Consider the following 17,102-nt stretch of genomic DNA (forward strand, 5'->3'; position numbering starts at 1 on the left):
AAAGATTTCTCAGTTTCAGTTGTGCTACTTAGCAGTGAGAAATGAGAGCCATGTTCAACACCTGTAGTGTGTGTCCTCAATCAATCCAAGGATCTAGGCATGCCAACCCTTACCCTAAATCACGGCAGGACACCCGCCAAACGCGATTGACCAGATAAAGTAAAAACACCGCGTGGCTGTCGATCCGCTGACCACAGCAGATACGAGCAACTTCAAGACAAAAATGCGTTGCCGTAGCCAGCAACAGTTCGCGGCAAATGTATATTTCTTAGTCAGCAAACGTGGCTATAGCATGTTAAGAACTAAAGCTGGAAGTGTATGCCACTGTTTCTGCATGTGAACAAACTCAACGTGCTACGAACGTTAGCTTTCCCAGCAACCACGTTGATTGCCACAGCAACGTAACATACGATAGATATGTGGTGCCATCGCCGGGCCAATGGATGTGTGCCACTGTTACTTTATCTAGTCAAACGTGACTTAAGCAAGCCAAGAAGTTGGGCCCTAAACCTAACTCCATCGTTAAAAAAAGGGGCGGGGGGGGGGGGGCTGTAGCGTTTCGAAAATTTCTTGGTTTTGTTCTAACCAAGGATTTTATACTAAAACTTTTGGAGTGGCGGAGGGACTCTGCGGCTGAAGCCGGCCCGCCGCCTTATTGCTCAGGGCAGAAAGTGGATAGGTGCATTGTAGCAAACATGGCTTTTGCGTTGTTTTTGTGCTAGTAATGTTGCGTGTGGTGCCTCTAACTGAACAAGACGGTTCTGAACACGTCTGTGGTCACTTTTTGAGACGACGATTGCAGGCTCTTGGGTAGCATTTGGCTGCGCGAATCGTGTGAAGCGGACACTGAGCACAACTTTCGATGTGTAAGTAGGCATGCTTCGCCCGCTCGCTTTTCCTCACATATTTTCATGACTACGACCATATTTGCGAGTACATCGATTCCCTTTTTGCGTCACGGTGCACAGAAACCTTTGAATAATTTTTGTACATTTCAAGATTCCAAAGACGTCATATTGCCCGGCACATGAGAGTGCGCTCTGAGGCGAGAAGGTTAAGCGCCAAGAAACAATGACGACTTATGTTCAGTAAATATGTTGAAGAAGGCTGCTTCGATGGAACAGGGTAAATAACGAGATGACGGGCTTGTAACATTACTACCGAGTTTGCATCGTTTCCATGCACACTTACAAAAGCCAGTTTATGAGTGTGCCTAATACAAGTGAGCACTTAGTTTTTGAAAAGTAGTTAATATAGCACCGGCTCTAGCTGCAATTCTGGGAGTTTTCTTGTAGTGCATGTAAACAACAGGTAGAAATGAGGGCACATGCAGACAGACAGAGCTAACTTCCAACAAAGTTTATTCTCAGAAACCAGAGAACATTTATGCACTTGTCTGTGAGCATAGTCATGTGAGCACATGAATATATGAGCATAAAAAATAAAAAATGTAAGCACATACATACATGTATACACTGACAATCTCATGTCTTGCGCAGATATGTTGACTCTTTTTGTGACAGCGCTATCGACGGCTGGCTGACACCTATATCCCCAAGTGCCGCAATCTGCTCAACTTCTATTGTAAGACGACTCATTTCACATTTGTTTCTAGCTATTATTCTGGTGTTTTCAAAGATAGGAAGTAGAACAGATAATGAAGTAGAACCAGATAATGAAGTAGAACATATTATCAGATGAACGATTGGAAGTTTCCCAAGCTTTGTTTTCTCTGGATATCCAGTAGCTTCTCAAACAAGTACGTGAAAAGGCGAATAACCCCCCGCCCCTATAATAAAAAAATCATAGCATATCCACGGAGTGAATGATGATGAGAGGGGCGAAGCGTCCGTCAGCCCATCCGTTCTTCCGTACGTTTGTTTGTTCTTGCTTCCATCCGTCCTTGCGACCATCCGTGCGTCCATCCACGTGTCCGTCCGTCCATGCGTCCATCCAGTGCACACTCTAAGTACCACCACCTCCCATCTCGCATACCCTGTGGCTACTTACTACTACTACACACATCGGAGGATGTACAGACCCACGCCTTAAGGAGCTTCGCTCTGAAAAGAGTTTGCACACACGCTCCATTGTTTTTTGCCAAGGGCTTATGGTTGTGTGAGAGTTACACTTGTATTTTCGCTGCATGTCCTCACTCGTTACTTCTGCTGTGAAGCAACTGTGTAAACATATTATGCGAATTGATATTCCTGAGTAGGCTTTTCTTTTTTTTTACAACGAAAGCTAGCTGTTATGAGACTAAAACACGGGTCACGCGTAGCGCCGTAGTAATCCGCTGCCGCCGCCTGTAACCAGTATCAAACGAAAAAAAAAAAAAAAAAAAATACTGGGCAAATAAAAAGCACCAATGATACAATGAGATTCCAACCCGGGTCCGCTGCGTGCCTGCCCAGTATTCTACCACTAAGTCAAGCTATTGTTGTGAACTCAAACACACCAATGACACAATAGTATTCGTATCCGGGGCCGCTGCGCGTGCCAGCCCTGTATTCTACCACTGAGCCACGCCAGTGCTTGGAACTTGTTTCCAAATTGGCCTTAGGCAGGCTTAATGTTGGGAAAGGAACCGTGTTAATATGAGTGATAAAGCATTTTAGAACATCAGCCAGGCAAACTGAGTTACGACTGGGTCGTCCAATGCTCGAATCAATTAGAAAACTTGTTCTTGATCACCTATGAACTGTGAGGCATGCCCACTTCACGCATATTTCTTCATAGTCGCCAGCCACTGCATAAAAAATTGCACAAAATTTCCAACAGGTGTGTCTAGCGGATAGCTAGTACGCTTCTCCAAAGAATGACGAAGGATAGCATAGTGAATGCTGGCCTACTACACAAAATTAGATTATTTATGGCACTGTGGGTATCCAGCGGTGTGGTTGTAGCATCCCAAAGAGTGTTTAGAAAAGGCTCTGAAAGGCCACTCTTCTAGCTTTTGCTGTGACAGTGCTGCGCGTTCCACGCAGTCCTGGCATTTTTTTAACACGCTTAATACGCTAAGTATCAAAGAAAAATTAAAGCAGATGTGCATTAAAGTCCCTCCCACGATCCCTCGCCTCCTAAGAATAACAAACAGGTGCTCCAGTAGAAGCGCACGGTGAAAAGTGCCCAGAGCATTACGGTGCTACAAGGCAGGCGCCTCCTCCTTCTGCCCTGAGCAATATGGCCGCCGTGGCTTCACTTAGATACATAAGTGGGTATGCGGGACCGCCACTCCAGAAGTTTTAGTATAACATCCTGGTTCTAACCCATGTAGAACGCCGCTTAAGCCACCTTCGCTGCAGTATACTGACGGCTTGCGGAGAACTGTTTTAAGATATGGAAGGGGCTGTTAGCATTAGTCATGGGACACAGCCCAGTTGGTTTAATTACTCATGCATGTATATGCAGCATGACTGTGAATACTAGTATGATTGCTGATGTATAAAAATATTACTGGCAATCATTTGTAGCACTGTATAACATCAGAGTGACTTGTTGGGCGAGTTGGTTCATTCTTAACGTAGCTTATGACGTGAAAAAAAAACACGAGAGAAGGACAAGCGCTTGTCCTTCTCTCATGTTTTTTTCGTGCCATAAGCTACGTTATGTATAACATTTTTGCAGCCCTAAACAATTAAAAAAAAAAAACTGTGCACCAGTTTTTTTGTTTTTGCCACCGCTAAGGTCTCCAGCTTGGCAGATCCACACTTGAATACTCAGAGTATCTCAAACGGTTTGACCAGTGTGGCAAATGCTAATGTGGACTTTATTATTGTTTGCTGAGCGGGGTGGTTCAAAATATGTCTTTTATTGAATTAGCGGTGCTCATATTCAGTCTGCATGATTTAGAGAATGTTGAATAGTTTGTACATAACTTATTTTTTCTAAATGTAAGCCTTTTTTTGATACTGCTCCTAATTTGGCCTTTCGTGATTAAAAAAAATCAATTTTTTTCTCTGTAACCTGCTTGAAATTTTGATTTTAGTGCTCCAAAAGTAACATTTTGCTGCTCCAAATTATATTTCGGCTGTTGGACACCTGTATACTGTTTTCCATCAGAGAGAGAGATTGTGCGCTTTCTTTCTAGACTGCCGCCAAAGAGACTGCTGCAAAAAAGTAAAAATATAAGTGCAAATGTTTTCACTTTAGTATTGAACTGAAGAAATTCGACACAGGACAAAGAAAAAACACATATGCACAGGATATGTGTTATGTTCATCAAAAATTAAAAGAACTTTGCCAGTAGCACCGATGTCTTGGCTGCATCCAAACAGACCCCAAACCATATTAGTGCTAGTAATCCTGCTGTGAATGGTAATCATTCGTTCACTAAACTTTGCAACAGAAAGGCAAAATGTAGCACCAGCCGCACCGGGTGCTGATGAGTGCAATTAATTTTTGCACAAGAAAAAGTTATAACATGCCAGTGTGATCTATACAGTTCATTCATTGGAGCTTTTTGGCACTATTTTCAATACTTATGCACTGTAATCACAATCACTGACAGACCGGTCTCCAAAACCAAAAATGCAGATTTATTGCAGCATACTTTAGTAGTGGCCACAACACAAATTGAGGGTTGCAGTTGGGTAACTTTCATGAGACTAAATGGAAACGCAAAGTGAAGCGTGTTCCATTTAAGCCACTCAACAACGCTGTTTGTCAACTGTCAGCAGTTTCCAGGCAAAAAGTCAAAAGGCCTCCGCAAAAGACCTATTCTCTCTTGAATGATGTTTAATGAATTTTCCTTTGTCAGAAAGTACAGTTGTACATATGCAACTCACTGCAATTTGGGTAAATCAAAAGTGCAACACCAACTTACTTCATAAAGCAGTTTTCTATGGAGCTAAGATTGGGAAGTGAAAATAGCTGATCACATCATGGATTTATTTTAATTCACCTTTCAGATTTGTGTAATCAAGGTTTACATTGATATCTGACTCCAAAACAAAAGTGAAGGAAGTGAAAAAAAAAATTGCCACAGAAGTATTCATTTTCCACAAAAGTTTTTACAAAAGAGATACAAATTATGAAGTAAAACCTCACTACTGCCAACCCTTGCTAATTTGAAAAATTAGATATTTTGGATTCATTTTTTGGCCCTAAAAAAAGTGGACATTATAATGGCATCACGCTCTTATTCACTCGTAAAACCATCAAAACATGCCCAGTACAGCACAGCAAATGTGTGATGCAAGAGCAGTCAACCGAAATTAAATGATAATGTCTTCAAAAGCCTTTCTTCTTATATTTACCACCAGATATCACACTACGTTGGCAGTGTGCCTTCATATTTGTGCAGCCACTATCTGTGTTCATCTTGATTATGACTACTGTTCTATCTATGACAGGTGCAGTAAAAAACAGCATCATTTTCACTCTGTCCATATTGGTCATGTACTATACTATACTATCAGAATTCTGTAGTTGTCATACACAACCATGTCAATTCTGATGAGCAGTAGTTTTGTTTTGACTTAGTGTGATGTCCCCAGAATTTCACCAAATATGGCAGAGAGAAGTTGTTGAGGATAGTGAGAATATTATCTGGGGTTTTAGGACCCAAAACTAAGATATGATTAATTGACCATCTGGTGTTCTTTAACGTACTGACATTGCAGAGAACACGTATCTCTGACATTTCGCCTCCATTGAGATATGACTGCTGCAGCCGGAACTAATCGGGTGACTTTCAGGCCAGCAGCCAAGCACCATAACCACTGCTCCACCGCGGTGGACACTGAGGATCGAGAATGAGTCTACTGCGGTCTGCATGCTAGCATAGAGCACATTTGCTGCAACATGACAGAAGGAACGTTCTGCTGCCAACCAGCACACTAAAGGGAAAAAAATATTTGGTAGTACGTGCACGTGATAGCAAAAAGCAAAACTCAGATGAGGACACCGAGTTTTGCATATGGCTATGCATACACTGCAGAGAAAGATTGAAGGCCTTGCAAAATATTCAAGCTGCAATGACAAATTTCGTTCAAATGATGAAAGCATCCCTATCCGATCCACATAAATTCACAAAAAAGTCTATGAAGTGGAAATAACTCTAGAGATATCACTCATACATAAGGATTTCTGTATTTTAATCGCTAGCTGGCGAGGGCTTGATAATTCATTGTTGCGGCAGAAATTTCCTTCAAGTGGTGTATGAGTGCATACATAAAACAGAAGGAGCTTAAAATAAAGTCAAACAGAAACTCACTCTTTGTCTTCTTTAGTATCTTCTTTTTCTTCTTGATCTAAAAATAGATAGTTATCTCAATCAGCTCTCAATGCACTACTTTAAATATTAAACTGTATGCATTAAAAGCAGTGAAGATATTACTGAAGGCAAACTTTTTCGAGATGAGCAAAACATGCGGTAATGCAAAAAAAAAAAAGTTAGGTCTCTTAGCCTTTTGCAATTGACACACACATATGATGTTTGGAAACAGGTTCTTTGTTGCACTTTACTCATCTTGGGTGGCTGAAGGCACTATTTTATGCAAGCTGTCCCTGCGCCGCCCACACACTCCATAAAAGCGATTCACGGCTTTCTTTTCCCGCATTCGTTTAGCCGCAACAATGGTATTTTTTGAGATCTCGATGGGCGCCCTGAATCATGTGCTACAACGCACTTCGCCAACTTCACAGCAACCTTGCTTGATGACCGTGACTACGCTGTTCACATTGCAGCAAGCTACCACCCAAGCATCAAAACAAACCCTCAATAACAAGATTAATGACAAAATACAGCTGCCACCACACTGCTCACATTGCAGAAGAGGTAGCCTTGAAGTACGCATGGATAACAAGCACAAAGAGCAAATTGCAACTGAAGCAAGAGTCGGGGGTGCTACAATGTGGCGGAAATCGTCGCGATATTTTCTGGGCGAGAAGCGATTGTTTCTGGTTTTTCCAAAACTTGCAACACAATGGCGACGAATGGCCTTCATCACAGCCATAGTGACTGCAAGTCCTGTCATCGTTGCTGCATGTGGCTGGGCTGTAAGTTTCGTATTTGCAGGAAGAGACTGTCGGTTGGTACGAGCAGTTTTGTGACCTTCGCTCTCTGTTTACTTGTCAACTATGACGTCTCTACACTCACACCGTTCCTGAACCCCGCTGTGGCACACAGATAATAAAAAAAAAGACAGGGGACGTGCTGTGCATGCATAGAAAGAAGAACAATGCTGCGCACAGTGGCACGTGAAGGGGGTCGGCGTAATAATAAAAAATGAAAGAGATCCAATGATCAAAGAGGCGCCAGGTGTCGGTTAGCGGGACTGCGGCGGACGAATGTAGGAAGTGTGTTCATTACGTGGGAGAAAAAAAAATCCAGCTTTTGACGAGTGAAGCTGGGGGTGCGTTTATTATGCGAGTGCGTTCATTACACAAGTAAGTACATTACTTGGCCCTTTGTAAAGCTTACCACGATCTTAGATGCCAGTGGCCAGAGCGAAGCTCGCCAGCCGTGGTGGCTGTCAGTCACTACGTATATTGACACACACATACAAGCTTATAATTAAAATTTCTTCATTCACAAATCCAAATTTTATGATACACTTCAAACTTTAATAAAAATATCAATAGCAATACTGTAGCATGCCTTGCGCTGAAATCCTTGTCAGTTCCACTCTATAGATTTTTGTAATGCTTAGTCACTTTGCATGTGCTGTCATACAAAAATGTTATCTAGTATGCTTATTTTACTGCTGAAGTCAAGGCCCATGCAAGAACACCTAAGCACGAAAACTTCTGTGCTTACCAACAGGAACGTCTCCCATGCCTTTGTCCTTGCGTTGAGACTCCCATGGCAGCTTTGGTGCAATTTTCCTTAGTACAGCAACAAAAAATGCACCAGTGTCTTGTTGGTGAGGAAGAATTCTGATGCTGATAAGAAAAGAAAACAGTAATTGCACGTTATCTTTGCATACAATTATAAAATATATCAAATATGTATTTTTCCATCATGTAAAATGGCACTTTGGTTCTGCAGGATTGCATAAAATAAAAAAAAGGGTCAGAACACTACACTGTTTTGTTTGCTAGCATTCACCTAATTCTTACAGTAGAATCTCAATGAACCTCAAGGAGGAGCAAGAATATTCCTATCACTTGAAATTTCGCATAGCAAAAAAACTAGGAAAATCCATTTACAAACTATAGAATATGCACAAAACGTTTATTTCTGTGAAGAGAACTCACGCACGTCCTTCTGAAACACACGCGAACAAGTCAATAAGGGACGGTGCAGCTGGATGCTGTGAATGCGAGTGTAAAACCTTCATTTGAGGCCAAATGAAAGCCCAGTTCTAAAATCCCCTCCACCATAGTCATGAGCAAAGAATGACAGGAACCCCAAAACGCTTTGTGCCTTTTACAATTTTATTGCCTTTAATCTACTGATGCATGGTTGCCATTGACGATCTTATCAATAATGACCGCAGTTTTGTCCACAGCGGTTGTAGTAAACGATAACCACAGTTCTGGCTATGCGCATGCTGGCTGCACACATACTTCTGAAGCTTTCGGAGCAAATTGCTCTCCATCGTCATTCGAAAGTTTCAGTACCAAAGTACGTATCACCTGTTGCAACGTGAAGATGTGTTAAGAACATGTGAACTTTGGCTGACTGAGCCCAATGGAATTCAGCCAGGGAATTTCGCTAATTCATATCAGCCCGAAATTTGTATCAGCTGAGTTTGTATCACCGAGATATTAATTTTATCATAGCTTCTGAATGGGAACATTGCATGCATCCAGATGCAAGGCTAGGGCAATTTTATAGCAAGAACAGGTTGCTATTTCTCGTTTGGCAGGTGAAATATCCAGAGAGTCCTAGCTTCATAGGCCATGTACTAAGTACATCAAATTAAACCAAAACAGCGGCAAGCCTTTGCCATAATATAGTGCATGCAGTCCAGTTATCACAATTGACAGGCGCGCGCATCCTGTAGCTCTGAGCATATGCGTACCTGTCTATGGTAATAGGTGTCAGCACGTACTACACTTAAACTTCGATATAACGAAATTTACAAATTCCCAGGAAAATTCATTATAAAGAGGAATTCCTTATGTGCAGGTTCGATACCAAAATTCGAAAAATAAAAGCACAATTTTAACAAAACCGGAACTGAAGACAGAGCAAACTCAAAACAGTTATTTAGCGGTAACAAAACTGCATTATTATTGTGACAGAAATTATGTGGGCACTCTCGGCTGGTTTTTGCTGTCACCGTCATGTTCCGTAAAAAGTCCGAATTGATAACATGCCCCCGTGATAACATGACCCCTTTCACAAGCAGGTAAGAGCGCACCGGCGCTGCTGCAGCAGCTATCAAATCAGCCGGCCCAGGCCCATCTCTAACGCCTGGTGGGCAGATACGATAACACCCCCTGTGTGTTAGAACTGCCGTCAAATGCTCAAGCAGAAAGAAAACCAGCTGTCTTGAATGAGCACGTAAAAATGCAAGGGGGGGGGGGAGTCGTTTCAGTAGCAACAATGAACTTTTATTTTAAGGGCGTGGTCGCTATTGCTGGCGCATGTGCTATCTCGGCAAGCATTAGCGTGCTTGCTACGCGAAGAGACTGTACGAAAAGTGCACTTTTCCTTGGAGTGGCCGTATTCACTTACACGGGCGTTTAGTAGGAGTTCCATGATATCGAATCTAAAAAAGTTGGCTGCCAGCCGTACTTTGTATAACATTACAATTTGTTGCTATCACATTAAAAGCGCCGTCGGGTTATAGCCCGAGTTAATCGAAAAGGCTACAGTCTCGTAACCTCGTGGCGTAGCGCAAGACGGAAGCGCGTGATTCACCCTGGTCTCGGTTTCTGTCAGCGCTTAATCTGACATTTCCTGACTAGTGAGCGAAAAAAAAAAAAAAAAATGCTGGACGCCGTCGGAGGCCACATTATGCGCACACATGGTGTGGCACACCATGAACACATGTACGGCTTCGAAAATGAAGAGCGAACGACACGGATGTCGCCGAAAACAATTCAGTAAAGTGTCCTCCATATGCAGTGCGACCCCACATATGTGATGCTAACTAAAAATGTGGCACTGCACATGCAGGTTTTCTTTTTTTGGTTGGGAGGGAGGAGGGGCACATCCGCGCATGCGCCCACGGCGGTAAGAACGGCGGCAACGCCAACTCGTGGGCGCGCAGACCCACCTGCCCGTCTCACGCTCACCCGTGCGCAATCACGAACACTCGCTCTCGCCGGCGATGGCCCGCGGAAGATGCATGCTCATACCAAATTCGGGGCAAAACTCCTAGACTGTCCGTGGGCGAAATTCTTATATCAAGGTTGTCTTGCTCTGTTACTTTGTTACATAGAGGTCACAAATACATGTGCTTCTATGGAGTAATGGCGGGGAATAGAAAAATTTTGTTATATCGAGGAATTCGTTATATGTAGGCTCGTTATAAGCAGGTTTAACTGTATACTATCACAAAGACTTGCCGCTGTTCGGCTTTCATTTGATGCAGATTGTACATGCAGCAAACACTTACAAGCATGGTCGCAATTAATATTGTGACAGTCATAACCATTATTATTTAATGGATCTGCATTTTACAATTGATTGATTGATTTGTGGGGTTTAACGTCCCAAAACCACCATATGATTATGAGAGACGCCGTAGTGGAGGGCTCCGGAAATTTCGACCACCTGGGGTTCTTTAACGTGCACCCAAATCTGAGCACACGGGCCTACGACATTTCCGCCTCCTGCATTTTACAATAAGAATTTCGTGGTATGGCCTTTTCTTTATACTTATAATCAACCACATACTAAAGTATTAGGACTGCAAACAACCCCTGACACCATTTTGTACACAATGATTACAGAATGTTGTGGCAGTCATCTTTTGCAAGGCAGCACTACACATTGAGACAATGTAGAAAATAAAAAACCAAAGCAATCCCAGCTCCTTTTCTAGGCTTTTCTGGTGCCCCACCACTCATCATGATGTAACATGGGTACTACTGGTGGTGTCATTTATAGCAAACATCATCAATTGGTCAACCAAATAGTTCCGATTGGTAAGCTTTGGGTCTCCGTGTTGTCAGTCAAGTACTTGTTCTTTCTCATTGTGTAGCTTGCTTTTCATGTGTAAAAGTGTTGCATGTTTTGGTTAGTTTCACCACGCCATACTTTTTACATTTCAAGTAGACTCATTGTCAACTGTATTTGTGCTTGCGGTCCGATTAGAGTGACACACGACACTACGGCTGTGCTTGCATATTAGTGGCATTGCAAGATATTGTATGCTGTGTGCTTTAACGATTCAACAAGAGTTTTGACCATGAACAGCAAAATTTTTCTGCCTCACAAGAGGATTGAATCTGGGATCAAATTTTTGCAGAAACTGCCCCAACATAGTAGTCAATCTGCTACTAAGGAGTGTTCACCACAGTTACGCTATTGTGTTATAGCTTTCACTTCATCCTCACAACCACCTATTGTCTATCATTATCATGGCTGAGCCACATTTTCCGGTTCACTTCAAAGCTTTGGCTGACAGTGCTTAAAATGAAAAACACTTTATCTTTCCTCACAATAATTTCATAGCAGGAAACAGCGCAGATACACGAGACAAGAAAGAGCGACAGAATTTGACACCAAGTCCTGTCAGTCCTTCTTGTCCCATGTAGTATCTGCACATTTCCCTGCCATGAGGCCAAGTCAACGAGTTCAGGTTTATACCCTGCTAAATCACAATAACTTAACAGAGAGGAAATGCACTGATGTTCTTGACATCACCAGGTGAGATGCAAACTTGGTTCATTTGCAGGCCCCGTTGGTTGAAGCGCAGTGCAGCTGAATGTGGTAGGAATTAGAAGCAATAATGACACACAGAGTCTTCAGTCAAGAAGCATGGTGCTATATGACCACTGTAGTTTTTGGATCATCTATGTCTGGCCTTATTGATTGATTAGTAAAGAGGTGGTAGAAGTTATGAATGGATGAGGAACAGTCAAGACTTGCAGTTACGTGTAAATGGAAAGGTCAGTTTTGCTGCATTCCCTCGACTTAATCTCAACAACTTACCATACTGCCATCCCTCTTAAAGGCCAACTGCAGCAATATAGTGCACACCTCGAAAAGCCGATTTATAGGTAGTCTAGCTAGTGATAATGCTACCTGCCCTATTTCACCCTCAGAATGCAAGTGGTCACCTAATTTTGATACAAAACAAGAAAAAACGAAGCCATTAAACCTGATCGATAGTGACGTAGACAGCAGCCCAACAGACCGACCGATGCAGGGAAATCGTCCGCTCTGCGCTTCATAGTACATGCACTTTGCGGCCGCGCCCCAGAGTTTTTTCTATAGAGGCTAACAAAAAGGCCAAATATGTAACCATTCAACGTGAAGGAAACATGAAGGTTCGTTAAAGTGTTTCTCTAAATAATAGCTGCCCGCTTCGTGCCTACCACATTGGAGAAGCGCTAGTTCACAATAAATGATGCAGCTGGTTTACGCTTCGGGTATTCTTGCGTTATTGAAAGACTACAAACAATAAGAGTGCATTATTTTTTATACTGATGTTCGGTTTGGCACACTCTCATGTCAACCAAAAGTGTCCCTGCATTTCTGAAAACACTTGACTGCGCCCAAAAAATTAATATACCTAACATAGAAGAATTCATTTTCTAATAACATGTTTAAGAGCTTGAATTGCTTTGAACAGAGCATGACTACATTTCTGTTGCTTTTGAAGTTTGATTACTTGGGCATAGTTGGCGCACGTAGTCTAGCGCTTCATGGGGCATTGTTCTACCGCTGTTGTCTTTGGAATAGCATTACGTTATAATTTAGCAAGCAGAACAGGCTAATGCAAGCATTTTACGCTATACTAAAGCCGTCTAATATGAATAACCCTTGTTGCCGACGCTTCCACAAAAGCTGGTCGGGTCTTCAACTATTGTGTTTGCAGTGGCTGAATATTAAAGGCACTGCATCAGGATTCAACATTCTTTTCAGTTTCGACCGTATTCATGCGAAGAGACACCAGTCATGTTGATATTCGTCATTTTTAAGTGCACCGTGTAAAGCCCCACGTACACTCAATACCTCCCATTCCTTATGCCTTAATTCAATGACCCACAGCTTTTGAAGCTTTACATTTTTAGGAAAAGCATGAAAGCTGGTCTTAGCCATAGCTTACGTTCCAGCAGCCTACAGCCACACCTTTTGCACTACAAAAGAGTTAAATTATCCCCTCGTGGAAGGGTATCACTGAGAAAAGAAAGGGACATGGCTGCACGAAATTCTGCTCACAAGCGGTGGCGAGCTGTGATTGACATGATTTCCGTTTGCTTCCCATTTGCCCAGGCACACCACTAGAGCTCCACGTCGTCTGCTAGCTGATAATTAGAGCACTCATTATAAATAAAATATGCACTTGCAAGATCTTTCACTGTCACTATCACTGCTTACCCAACATACACTAAGCATTTCCAGCCAATTCTGTCCGAGGCAAATTTGATTGCAGCTCGCCTATCAAGAATGATATCAAAAAGCCACTCCTACCTGAGAAACAAAAAGACTATACACACCAGCGCTCCAATTTCAGTTGCGTAGCCACCTCTGATGATGGAGGGAACATGTGCGCTCTGATCTGTGTGTGGTACTTCTCTGGCACTTCATCAAATGAGGTGTAAACTGCCATATCTTTGCTGGAAACTTTCCATGTATAGAGGCCTGAGCTGCTCACTAAGCCTGGCAAACTGCTCCTGGCATCAACTAGCTCTACGGTTCCTACAAGTAGAAAAAAAAGCACACTGTAAGTTTTACATAAAAAAGTGCTTCATTGTTACCGCATAAAGAAACTAGTATATGCAACAAAAACTACTTTCCAGACCCTTCACACAGCAGCTGAAAATGATCAGTCGCATGAGCGCCTCCTCATGCAGGTTGGCAGGGTGATGAAAAATGGGTACTGAACTCGTGCAATACTAAACATGCAGAGGTTCAATTACGCTAACTGTGCTCACTGTAACAATACAGTGGATTTTACAAAGCCTGCCTAGATTTTCTAGCGCACAAAAGGGGACAGCAACTACAGTCAGGCCGTCACATAAACACAAGGCTAGGTGTTATTGATAGTTGGCTGATGATAGCAAATCTAGGGACAGTTTCCTGAATTTCCGGTATTATTCATGTGTGCATGCATATATCAAACAATGTATAATATCATTAGGGTCCTTCATTTCAAGCTGAAACCTGATTATTTTCAATATTTACATCAACAATATATTTCGAGAAAATTGAACTAAACATGACTGCGTCTAAGGTTTGCCTTTTGATAAAGGGTAATGAAGATAAATGCAGGTGTCACAAAACACTTCCAACAGTGTCAACTACATGTAAGCACACTAAGATGCAACTAAAGTAATAATATTGGTGACTTTAACATATTATTGTTAGATATGTTTCTATTTTGCTCAATAACAGCAAAAACCAACATATACTACCATGATATATTCAGCATTGTTGGTCTTCAATGGACACATGCATCATCATCATCATCATCATCAGCCTGGCTACGTCCACTGCAGGACAAAGGCCTCTCCCATGTTCCGCCAGTTAACCCGGTTCTGTACTTGCTGCTGCCAATTTATACCCGCAAACTTCTTAATTTCATCTGCCCACCTAACCTTCTGTCTCCTCCTGACCCGCTTTCCTTTTCTGGGAATCCAGTTAATTACTCTTAATGACCAGCGGTTATCCTGTCTACGCGCTACATGCCCGGCCCATGTCCATTTCCTCTTCTTTATTTCAACTATGATGCCCTTAACCCCCGTTTGTTCCCTAATCCACTCCGCTCTCTTCTTGTCTCTCAAGGTTACACCTACCATTTTTCTTTCTATTGCTCGCTGTGTCGTCCTCAATTTAAGCTGAACCCTCTTTGTGAGTCTCCAGGTTTCTGCTCCGTAGCTAAGTACAGGCAAGATACAGCTGTTATATACCTTCCTCTTAAGGGATAATGGCAATCTACCTGTCATAATTTGAGAGTGCTTGCCGAATGTGCTCCACCCCATTCTTATTCTTCTAGTTACTTCAATCTCGTGGTTAGGCTCTGCGGTTATTACCTGCCCTAAGTAGACATAGTCTTTTACAACTTCAAGTGCACTATTACCTATCTCGAAGCGCTGTTCCTTTCCGAGGTTGTTGTACATTACTTTCGTTTTCTGCAGATTAATTTTAAGACCCACCTTTCTGCTCTCCCTGTGTAACTCCGTAATCATGAGTTGCAATTCGTCCCCTGAGTTACTCAGCAATGCAATGTCATCGGCGAAGCACAGGTTACTAAGGTATTCTCCATTAACTCTTATCCCTGACTGTTCCCATTCTAGGCTTCTGAAAACCTCCTGTAAGCACGCGGTAAATAGCATTGGGGAGATTGTGTCCCCCTGCCTTACACCCTTCTTGATTGGTATTCTGTTGCTTTCTTTATGAAGCACTATGGTAGCAGTTGATCCCCTGTAGATTTCTTCCAGAATGTTTATATATACTTCATCTACGCCCTGATTCCGCAGTGTCTGCATGACGGCTGATATTTCTACTGAATCAAACGCCTTCTCGTAATCTATGAAGGCTATGTATAGTGGTTGGTTATACTCTGAGCATTTCTCTATTACCTGATTGATAGTATGAATGTGGTCAATTGTTGAGTAGCCTGTTCGAAATCCTGCTTGTTCCTTTGGTTGATTGAATTCTAACGTTTTCTTTACTCTGTTAGCAATTACCTTTGTAAATAGCTTGTACACTACAGAGAGCAAGCTGATCGGCCTGTAATTCTTCAAGTCCTTGTCATCTCCTTTCTTATGTATTAAGATGATGTTAGCGTTCTTCCAAGATTCTGGTACCCTTCCCGTCAGGAGACACCTCGCAAACAGGGTGGCTAGTTTTTCTAACACAATCTGTCCTCCATCTTTCAGCAGATCTGATGTTACCTGATCCTCACCAGCAACTTTGCCTCTTTGCATGCTCTCCACAGCTTTTCTGACTTCTTCTATCATTACTGGTGGGGTGTCATCTGGGTTACTGCTAGTTCTTATAGTATTAAGGTCGTGGTTGTCTCGGCTACTGTACAGATCTCTGTAAAACTCCTCCGCTATTTTAAGTATCCTATCCATATTGTTAGTTATTTTGCCTTCTTTCTCCCTTAGTGCATACATACGACTTTTGCCTATCCCAAGTTTCCTCTTTACTGCTTTGACGCTTCCTCCGTTTTTCAGAGCGTGTTCAATTCTCTCCATGTTATACCTTCTTACATCGCATACCTTACGCCTATTAATCAACTTCGAAAGCTCTGCCAGCTCTATTTTGTCTGTTGTACTTGAGACTTTCATGATTTGACACTTCTTAATTAGGTTCTTCGTTTCCTGGGAAAGCTTGCCAGTGTCCTGTCTAACTACCCTGCCTCCAACTTCCACTGCACACTCCGTAATGATACTCGTCAGATTATCATTCATTGTATCTACGCTAAGGTTGGTTTCCTCACTAAGAGCCGAGTACCTGTTCTGCAGCGACACTCTAAATTCCTGTACTTTCCCTCCCAGTGCTATCTCATTGATTGGCTTCTTGCGTATCAGTTTCTGTCGTTCCTTCTTCAAGTCTAAGCGAATTCGAGACCGTACCATTCTATGGTCACTGCATCGTACCTAGCCAACCACTTCCACATCCTGCACGATTCCTGGGTGTGCGGTCATTATAAAGTCTATTTCGTTCTTATTTTCGTCATTAGGGCTCCTCCATGTCCACTTGCGGTTTTCTCATTTTCGGTAGAAGGTATTCAAAATCCGCAAATTATTGCGTTCTGGGAATTCTACTAGTAGCTCTCCTCTGGCGTTTCTAGTGCCGATGCCATAATCTCCTATTGCCTGGACTCCAGCCTGCTTCTTCCCTACCTTTGCATTAAAGTCGCCCATCACTATAGTATACTGTGTTTTTACCTTACTCATTGCCGATTTCTCCCACATGGATACGTGGACACATGCATGTTGCCATAAACGAAGAGTATGGGGGGCTTGGGCCCCTTCGAGACGGCTTCACGAGGAACAGAGGCACAGGCCCGGAATATTTT

General features: G+C 42.5%; 1 protein-coding gene across 1 annotated transcript in view; it reads right to left on the reverse strand.

The window, feature by feature from the left end:
- Nucleotides 1-17,102, reverse strand: part of Nsun2 (tRNA (cytosine(34)-C(5))-methyltransferase Nsun2) — a 109,957-nt gene that overhangs the window by 44,679 nt on the left and 48,176 nt on the right. The window contains exons 11-13 of the mRNA XM_037427405.2: nt 13,570-13,771; nt 7,763-7,887; nt 6,218-6,254 (exon numbers count right to left, since the gene is read on the reverse strand). Coding sequence (XP_037283302.1) covers nt 6,218-6,254; nt 7,763-7,887; nt 13,570-13,771 — 364 coding nt within the window. The remainder of the gene's footprint in view (nt 1-6,217; nt 6,255-7,762; nt 7,888-13,569; nt 13,772-17,102) is intronic.

Source organism: Rhipicephalus microplus, chromosome X (genome assembly GCF_043290135.1).
Source record: "Rhipicephalus microplus isolate Deutch F79 chromosome X, USDA_Rmic, whole genome shotgun sequence".
NCBI lineage: Eukaryota > Metazoa > Arthropoda > Arachnida > Ixodida > Ixodidae > Rhipicephalus > Rhipicephalus microplus.